The 9488-nt window shown below is 42.5% G+C and overlaps 1 protein-coding gene across 3 annotated transcripts in view; it reads left to right on the forward strand.

The window, feature by feature from the left end:
• Window positions 1-9488, forward strand: part of Slc12a1 (solute carrier family 12 member 1) — a 79586-nt gene that overhangs the window by 31662 nt on the left and 38436 nt on the right. For all 3 annotated transcript variants that reach the window (XM_031373641.1, XM_031373642.1, XM_031373643.1), the window contains 5 exons: window positions 1412-1563; window positions 2799-2906; window positions 3213-3336; window positions 4745-4846; window positions 6750-6905. In XM_031373641.1, the coding sequence (XP_031229501.1) occupies window positions 1412-1563; window positions 2799-2906; window positions 3213-3336; window positions 4745-4846; window positions 6750-6905 (642 nt within the window). The remainder of the gene's footprint in view (window positions 1-1411; window positions 1564-2798; window positions 2907-3212; window positions 3337-4744; window positions 4847-6749; window positions 6906-9488) is intronic.

Below are 9488 nucleotides of genomic sequence, written 5' to 3' on the forward strand. Positions count from 1 at the left end.
GATATTATCTTTACTATAAAGCAATTGAGTTACTTAATACATGACCTGAACAAGGAGGACGACACCAAAAGACATGCCAACATGGATGTGGGTGGGAAATCTCAAGGCCTCATCCCTACACAAAGAACTATAGGGAACTAAGAAACACTGAGAACAGAAGAAACAGTCCTCCCTAGGGAAGAGTACAGTAATTGGTGATCCAGTATCAAATGGTTATCCTTGAAAACATAGACAAGTAACAGTTGTATTTGTGTGTTTAAAAATGCATGTGTGAGCACACACAGAGAAAGAGAGAGAGGGGGGGGGCTTACATATATAACAACAATTTTAAAACGAGGCCATGAATTTGAAAGCCCAAGGCAGGTGGTTATGTGAGAGAGTTTGGAGGGAGGGAAGAGAAAGGGGAATGATGTAATTACATTATAATCTCAAAAAATAAAGGTTTTGAAAATTACATCTAAAGTAGAATTATAACTGTTTCTAAAAAGTGTGCAATTAGATGAAAATAAGGCTGGAATTTCTTAGTTATTAGATTTCTTCCCTTGATTGCCTCTCAGGTAAAAAGAATTATTAAAAATCATGTGGTCAGTAGAACTAAGGTTGATATGGACTGTGTATGTGTTATGCCAAAGCACTGCACATTTTGGGAATGAGAAAATAAGAGTCTCTGCACAAGCCTCCTACAAGCTAGCCTCAGGAACAAGGACCACACAAAGCCGTGGAAGCAGCAGCTTGCAAAAACCAGGGTGTTCTGCGCAGGTCTGACCTAGGTCCTCTGCATGCATGTTGTATAGCTCGATGCTTTTGTGGGACTCCTAACTGAGGGAGCAGGGGCTGTTTCTGATGCTTTTACCTGTTCTGAGGACCCTTTCCCTCCTACTAGGTTGCTTTGTCTAGCATCCAATATGAGGGGCGGTGCCTAGTCTTATTATAACTTGATATGTCATGTTTGGTTGGTATCCTGGGAGGTCTGCCTTTTTCTGAAAGGAAGCAGAAGAGGAGTAATAGGGAGGGGCAGAGGAGGCACTGGGAGGAAAAGATGGGGAGGGAGAGGGAAACTGCAGGCAGCATATAATATGTGGGAAAATAAATTAATTTAAAAAACAATGTTCTTCACAGGACTCAGAAGCTGGGGGCTCTAGCAACCATGTCCCAAAAAGGATTGACTGTATACATAGGCTTAGAATACATCTGTTCAGACTAAGTGCCAACTTAGCGTGTTTTCAGGACAAAACCCTAAGAGAACAGGCCTCTGTCAAAGGGATGACAAGATGAGGAGATGGTGTGGGGCTCAGGGACTTAGCTCAGTGCTACAGTGTTTACCTCACAAGTACAAAGCCCTCGATCGATTCTGTCCCAACGCTGAAAAGGAGGAGCAAGGGGGAAAAATGACAGACAAATGTTTCCTCAGCTGCCTGTGTGGTCCGAGATGCCACTGGAAGCATGAACGATACTATCGTTTCTGGGATGAACTGCAATGGGTCTGCAGCCTGCGGGCTGGGCTACGACTTCTCAAGATGTCAACATGAGCCGTGTCAGTATGGGCTGATGAACAATTTCCAGGTATGAACTTCAAAAAGACAGACAGACAGACAGACAGACAGACAGGTAGATAGACAGACAGATAGATAGATAGATAGATAGATAGATAGATAGATAGATAGATAGATAGATAGATGGGTAGAGTTTATCGCTGTTGTCTACATTTCCAGAATATCAAGTTAGTGAGGCTTTTGGATCTACAATTGATTAAATACTGATTGATTTGAATTAAGCAAGGAGCAGGTGGTGTGGGAGAGAAAGAAGCCATGCAGGTGTTCTGTGGTGGAAATCTGTCCTTTGCAGGCACTGTTGTAGGGAGACAATAGACGAGGTGAGTCCTGTCACTCACAGGGGAGCCCCATGTTGCTTCCTAGCTTCCAGTCAACTGTGTGGGATACCGAACTAGACTGGAGAGGCACAGGCTAGTGAGAACTTGGAGTGCGTTTTAGTACAGGCTTTAGAGCAGAAAAATCTAAGACAAGAGACAGGGTGAGGAGCAATTGTGAGTGAGAAATTTGGAGGGAAATGAAGGCCAAGCAACATGGAAAAGTAGGGGGACAGTACAGACTAATTGTCCCATGTGCTTGGTAAGGAGAGAAAGAAGTAATGGGCCGAGAAGTCTTCATCCATCACATTTAACAACTGACAGAGGCATTGACTCAGCTGAAACCATTATTCCAAAATACGACCAGAGCCGACAGGCTCCTCCCAAACATGCACAAATCTATCTGTTCCCAGGGTTATATTGATGCTGGTATCATTTTCATTGTTATTCTGAGGCAAATCATGGGTGTTTCAATTACGTCAAAAAATAAAGTTATGTTTAAAGAGCAGAAGAGAAGCAAAGGTTTGGAAACACTTCGGTAGGAGAAATGCCAATACCTTTAAAAAAAAGTTGGAAGGCGGCCCAAGCCCTCCTTGCACCTAGTCAGTACCTCACTCTGGGGTAGAACTTCCTCCCACCAGAGCTACAGAGAGCGCAGGGGGAGATGTTATGAAAATCCTTGGGGGGGGGGGCAGAAGAAACCTTCCTTCTTTAGTCTTTCCAGTGTTTTCTGTGATGGGTCGCTAGTGCTTGGTAAATAACGAAACGAGGTCATTTCATCTTGAGAAGAAAAGTGTTACAAATCCAAGAGTGAAGCAGGGTGGAAAGTGTTAGTTTATGAGTGGGAATCACAGGACGAGGAGAAGAAGGAAGGTGGGTTGAAGAACAGCTGTTCAAACTGCTTCGTAATCCAAACCACTCTCTTTGCAAGGTCATGAGCATGGTGTCCGGGTTCGGCCCCCTCATCACCGCAGGGATCTTTTCGGCAACACTGTCTTCGGCGCTGGCCTCCCTCGTCAGTGCGCCCAAAGTATTCCAGGTAATACAGCCGGGAAAGCATGTACTGTCTTCCCTGCCTCCGAAACAAGCTAAAATCGCGGTTCCCACCAGCAATCACTTTCCATCATTTTCTGCAACCGTTAATGTTTGCATCTAGCTCAAGTGCTATGCCTGCCACATAGTCAAGATCGATTCCGATAATATAAAGAATGATGAGCCGCAGTGTTAACGTGCGCCATGTATTGCGCACCGCTTAATCTTTCCCAAATCTTCTTTTCGGAATCATCTAGAGAAAACGAGTGCGCATAGATACAAATGACAAATGTCTCCTCTTTTTTCCCATTAGGCTCTGTGCAAGGACAACATCTTCAAAGGACTGCAGTTCTTCGCAAAGGGCTATGGGAAAAACAACGAGCCCCTGAGAGGGTACTTCCTCACTTTTGTGATAGCCATGGCGTTCATTCTCATCGGTGTGTAGTTTTCTTGTGCTACAGAAAGCCAAAGATTCTTCTGACTACTCGGGCTTTTGCTCTTAGTTTGAGACATTAGCAGGTTTATGTTTAAGACTCTACCTGGGAATGCTAGTGTTTGTCTAAGAAGGAAGTGAGACAGTTTAGTGAAGAGGGCCTTTTGGAAGTGAGGGAGGATCTATGCTTCTGTCTGTCCTTTGGACCTGAATATTAGAAGCCCAGCCAGCCAAATATAACTGAGCCCTCCAAGTTAATATGCTCTAAACATGGCAGATCCTGCTCTATGCACTAGCCTGATAGTGAGTGAAGAGGAAGCAGAATTATTATGTCTACCAGTGTTTCCTCAAATGTAGCTCCTTGATCAACCTCTCAGAATCACTAGAGTGTCTCTGAAAGTCCAGATTTTGCAGGCCCAGTTCCAGGGCCACTGAGGATTTGGAACCTGCGTTTTACACGATCCTCAATCCCCCCTAGACTGAGTCTTTTGAAAATCACTGGGCTGTGATTTGATCTCCTTTCCCAAGCAATCTAGAAGTAGCCACATGGTCTTGAAAAGGCGTATTTGTCAGCTAGACAATCCTGGCTCTCCCTTAACCAAAACGAAGGGTTCTTCTTGGTATGTAAAACTCTAGGAGCAACTGTAGCTTTATTTGGCTTATACAGCGTCTTTGCAGCTGGAAAGGGGCTGCATGTGACTCCAAGTAAATTTGTTAGGTCTTTAAGAAATTAAATAAAAATAGTTTATATAGAGAGATTCCAGTAATATAACAATTAAGACTTCAAACTGTTGTCCATTGTTGCGTTTAAATGCTTTATTACGTTTGTGTGTGCGTGTGTGTGGTTTGGCTGAGCAAACAAACCTTTACCTACTGAGCCATCTTACCAGCCCCCTTTTTCAGCATTTAAATGATCACACAATTCACCTTTTTAAAATATATATATATATATTAAATTATCTCCATTAAAACCATTGAGAAGCACATGAATCTCCATCCTACAGAGCCTCTTGACTGTTTACATAGCAGACAACGAATCCAGGATTTGGTGCATGCGAAACTGCAATAGAGGAGTTCTTGGTGTGCTTAGCCCTTGTATAGACAGGTTTGGATTGTCTGCTTTCTAACTGGCAGGTTTTCTTGAGTCTCACTCCATGGAAACCTTGGCTGTAAGCATATATATAGCCTCAAAGGGAGGGGGTGGGGGAGAACCACTAACTTCTTAAACTTTGACAGATGCGAGCTATGTTTTCAATTTCCAGAAAAAGCGGAGCTTCCGGGCCTTAGCAGCTGCTCGGCCACTGTCTCTCTCTCTCTCTCTTTCTCTCTCTCTCTCTCTCTCTCTCTCTCTCTCTCTCTCTCTCTATCTCTCTCTCCTCAGATGTACACACACTGTTCTGCCTCTTTTGCAGCCGAGCTGAATGTCATTGCTCCCATCATCTCCAACTTCTTCCTGGCCTCATATGCGCTTATTAATTTCTCCTGCTTCCACGCCTCATACGCCAAGTCTCCAGGTAAGCCGAAGAAAACATAAGCCTAAGCAAACAGTTAGTTTGTCTCGATAAATGAAATAAGTCCGTGAAAAGTGTTCAATCTGTGTTTTTATGTTTTCTTATATCTTTGTAGGCAGCGTAATCCACTTTATTTTGGTGAGTTGGGGGATGACTTCTGAAATAGAAAAGGAATCATATGAGCAATGGCCTTTTTGACCAACCGTAAAGTCAATTTTCTCCTGTGGCAATAAATTATTCATTGCAAGAGAAACCACATTTATTTCAGCAGTAGAAAAACACCACTATTTATTTCCAGGGTAAAAGTGACCACAGGAGTGGAATAAATGTATATATTTGAGACCTCCTCACTATCAATTTGTTTCCTGCCTATAGTGCAGAAGAGAAGGATGAGCAGTTCCCATAATTACCTGCTGAATGCGGGCAATGCAGATCTACTGCCGTGCCCACGCCAGGGGCATCGGTACCCAACCGGGCTGTGGTCTTAAATCGTTTAAAATTCCACACCCAAGAGCTGTCTGCTAGCTCATCACTCTTCATCTCTCCTTTGCTCCAACTGTTCTTCTGACCCCTCCAGAAAGTCACCCGAGGGTCATATGACTTCAGAAAGTTCTTCAGTGTGAAGACTGTCATCCAAGATACTAAATAAATGCCCTTTTATGATTTGCCCTCATCCTCAGCTTGTTGACATTGCTGCTTGCAAAGAGGCCGAGGAGCCTGTGTTCACACAAGGCCACTGGGTTACAGAAAATAGCTGAATATGTTTAGTTTAGTGTGCTTTGTCTTTAAACACAAATCTACACTCCCGCGCCATGTTTTGCTATTTAAAAAACAAAACCAACCAAACAAAAAACAACAAAACAAAACAACAAAAAAAGCAAGCTACAATGATCAGAAGCGTGAAAGGGAGTAATGGGAAAGGGAAAAAAAAGGAGAAGAAACCTTTTTTAAAAGTATGCAGGGAGACACTCATAGATACACAAACCCCAAAGACTCTCAAAATCCACCCCTCCCCCTCTCCACCCACCTGACCTCCATCCTCTGTCTCTAAAAGGAAGCAGAACTGAGAACACCTGGGCCTTCTCTAACGGCGTTCCTGGAGTGCTATTTCCACCTTGTGGTCATTGAGGGAACTGCTCCTCTAGACAGACTCCTACTGAGTTTCAGTGACTCCAGATTTAAAGTTGCATTAGCCCAGTGACCAAATGTGTCCTACAAATCAGGTTTTCCCATCCTGACTGAGTTGTTTCCTAGGCTCCTTCACTTCAGGAAGCTAATAAAAGATAGTACTTTATGTGTATAGGAACGGTGGCAGACACTTTTAAGATATAATGCTATACATTTTAATGTGTGGTGCCTAAGGGCCACAGAGAGCAAAATGTCTCTATTGTAAGAGGATTGCTTCTGATGGAGCAAACATTGGCTTCTTAGGATAATAGCAGGGCAGGCTGCCTCTATTGCTCTGCATGTGGAGCAAAAGGCCACTGTTCTAACCAGCTCTTGGGAAGACAGACAGGAGTTCTTCCACCCCACCTGTTGCCAGGACACCACTTTCCACCCTACCCCCTTCCTTTAGATTCCTGATGGTGTTGATTTTAGATACTTGGACTTTGTTAGTTTGGGAAGACAATCAGGATTCACAGGAAACACAGAGGGGTCTGTGACCATCTGATTTTCAGATGCTTTATATTTTCCAAAGTTTACAGCAGCATCTTTGGTACAAATACCACTTTTGTAGACCAAGGATGCAAGATCATTAAAAAAAAAAAAAAAATTAAGAGCTAGGACATGGGCCTAAAAACTACGATTTTATGTCAGAGGAAGACATGTTATCTGCACTGTTCTAATACAGAGTAGTACAGTAGCACTGATGTGTGCAATTTTTCTATATTATTTTTCCTTCCAGGATGGAGGCCAGCATATGGGATTTACAACATGTGGGTATCTCTCTTTGGAGCGATTTTGTGCTGTGCAGTCATGTTTGTCATCAACTGGTGGGCGGCTGTCATCACCTATGTCATTGAGTTATTCCTCTACATCTATGTGACTTATAAGAAGCCAGGTAAGAGAAAAGAAAAAAAAACCACCACCGAGGATGGGCTTCCACTGCTCTCTCTACCATCCATTGGGTGTTTATCATGTAGCTTCCATATGCTTACATGTAGTACGTGCAAGGCAGTTCATCACAATGCTATGTTAGTTAAGGAAAATGATAATTAGCACCATGGAGCACTACACATGCCGTGTGCTCATTTAATCCTTACAGTGATGCTGCACATTTGGTGATGGGAAGCTTGCTTTAGAGGTGGAGAAATTGGAGTTCAAAGTGCTGGTCATTTGCCATCATCAGAGTCCGTGTGTGATAAAGCTGACCCCAGACCTCACAAGTGTTCCCTTCTGTCACCTTCTTCTACTGTCCTAATGAACTAAGTCCTCAAGGAGCTCCCAGACTCAGAGAAGCAGTTGACTGCAGCACAGCATCAAGTACCACAAGAGCAGTGTAAATGCACTGCTGAGAAAGGGGCAAAGCGTGAGCAAGCTTGGAGTTGTTCAAAACGCCTTCTTGGCTCAGAGCTCTGTGTTCACAGAGCCAACTACTTTGCATGAGTTTAGTGAATATTTACTGAATGAACAAAGTAAGTTCTAAAGCAACATCAGGCCACGTGGAGGTGGTTCATGCCAGGGCCAGAGAATGAGGTTCCAGGGAGAAGAACGAGAGTGAACTGAAGATGCGTGCCCAGCCTTAACAGAGAGCGAGTTCTTGAAAACTAAGGAGAAGGACTATGAGGTGTCCTGAAGGTAAGAAGGAATCTGGATACTGTGGACACTGAGGTGTGAACGTCAGAACCCAGGAGGAAGGAGACCACTGTTAGAAATATCCAGGAGCCAGAAGTCGGCATGCAGAAGCCCAGGTCCACTCTTGTGTCCCTGACGTTGTTCTGCCAGCCAGGCAGAGATGGTAACAACTTTAGGGGACTCTGTTGTTTTTCATTATCACTTTATATACTGTTAATAACAGGTACAATTTACCGCTGGGAAAACTCCATCTCCTTTTGATGTACAGCTGTAAGTTTTGACAAGCTTATCCAGTCCTGTGACCATCACAGCCAAGGTGCAGAATTTCTCCAGCAGTCCCCTCAGACATCCGTATGCTCAGGCTCTTCCTCCAGAATTTAGCCCCTAGCAACCACTTTTCTAATTTTTGAACTTTTGACTTTGTCTTTTCCCAGAATATCATATAAGTAGAATTATGGCATATAGTCTTTATGGATTTCTTTGAGTTAGCATGAACTTTTAAATTTGTCCATACTGTAGCATGTATAAGCAATTTGTCCTTTGATATTGATGAATCACATACTATATATGAACACACCACAATATGTCTCTTTTGTTGATTGACAGTTGATGGGCATATGACTATATTTAATTTGAGATATATGGTAATATAAATATGGTAATATATAATATGTATATATATATCATATATATATATATATATATATTTCTCTGTTTTCATTTTTGTTGAGTAAGCACCTTGGAGTAAGACTGCTTATACATGGTGTATGTGACTTTACTGCTATATTGTCTGCCAGAGTAGCAGTATTATTTTCCATTCCAAACAACAGTTTACAACAGTGCCCTAGTCACTCCACACCCTTGGCAGCAGGTAGACTTTAAAAAGCATGTCAGTTGCTTTTTAAAAGTCCTTTTAATAGAGGCATAGTCTTAGCCACTGTTGCCTGTAGGCTTAGATTTTTCAAAATATACTTTAATAAAAATTCTTAAAGGCTTCAACCTACCTTCTAGTCCACCTACTATAGGCAGAAGAACAAAGAAATGATCATAGGAAACAAGGATGTGAACCTGTTTAGAAACAGTTCTTTGGGGCAATTCCAATCTTTGTTAGGATATCAGCAGTCCGGTCCAGTCTGAAACACCAAACATAAATCAGTAGCAGATGCTCGATCCAGAAGAAACCACGAGGCTCCACCAAATTGGCGTGAGTCTATGCAAGCGGAGAGAACCAGCTAGAATCCCATGAGACGTTCTTTGGCTAGTTACTGCCCTTGATGTCGTGACAAGCAAAGATCTCAGAAGACCAGCAAGGCATTGCAAGGCGAACCAATGCAAGAGCGTCCTCTCACAGTCTGTGTAGTTTTATTTATATTCTTTCTAAACATCACAACCCTCGCAAGCATCCCCTCCAGCAGATCATATGGCCTTTCATAAGACAGTTTCCAGAAAAACATCATGTGTCTATTCTCAGCAAAACATCCTCTCATAAGACAGTTTCCAGAAGAAAAAAAAATCACATAATATAACTGAGTCTCCAAAGAAATCAGAAATTTCCACTTCAGTTGCCCAATTTGCATTTTCCCAGTGACTAACAACACTGAGACTCTTACTTGCCATTCAAATATCTTGTTAAGCAGCTACTTACAACTATTCCTAATTTGTTGTTGTTGTTGTTGCTTTCTAACTCAGTTGTAAGGCTTCGTGGTATATTCTGGCTCCTCTTGCAGTGTGTACTTTCTATTTTCCCCAAGCCTGTGGCTTCTATTTTCATTTCCCTGGTTGTTTTTATTAATACAAGTTCTTTTTGTTTGTTTGTTTGTTTGTTTGTTTGTTTTGGTTTTTCTTTTTT

Source organism: Mastomys coucha, unplaced genomic scaffold (assembly GCF_008632895.1).
Source record: "Mastomys coucha isolate ucsf_1 unplaced genomic scaffold, UCSF_Mcou_1 pScaffold15, whole genome shotgun sequence".
Classification (NCBI taxonomy): Eukaryota; Metazoa; Chordata; class Mammalia; order Rodentia; family Muridae; genus Mastomys; species Mastomys coucha.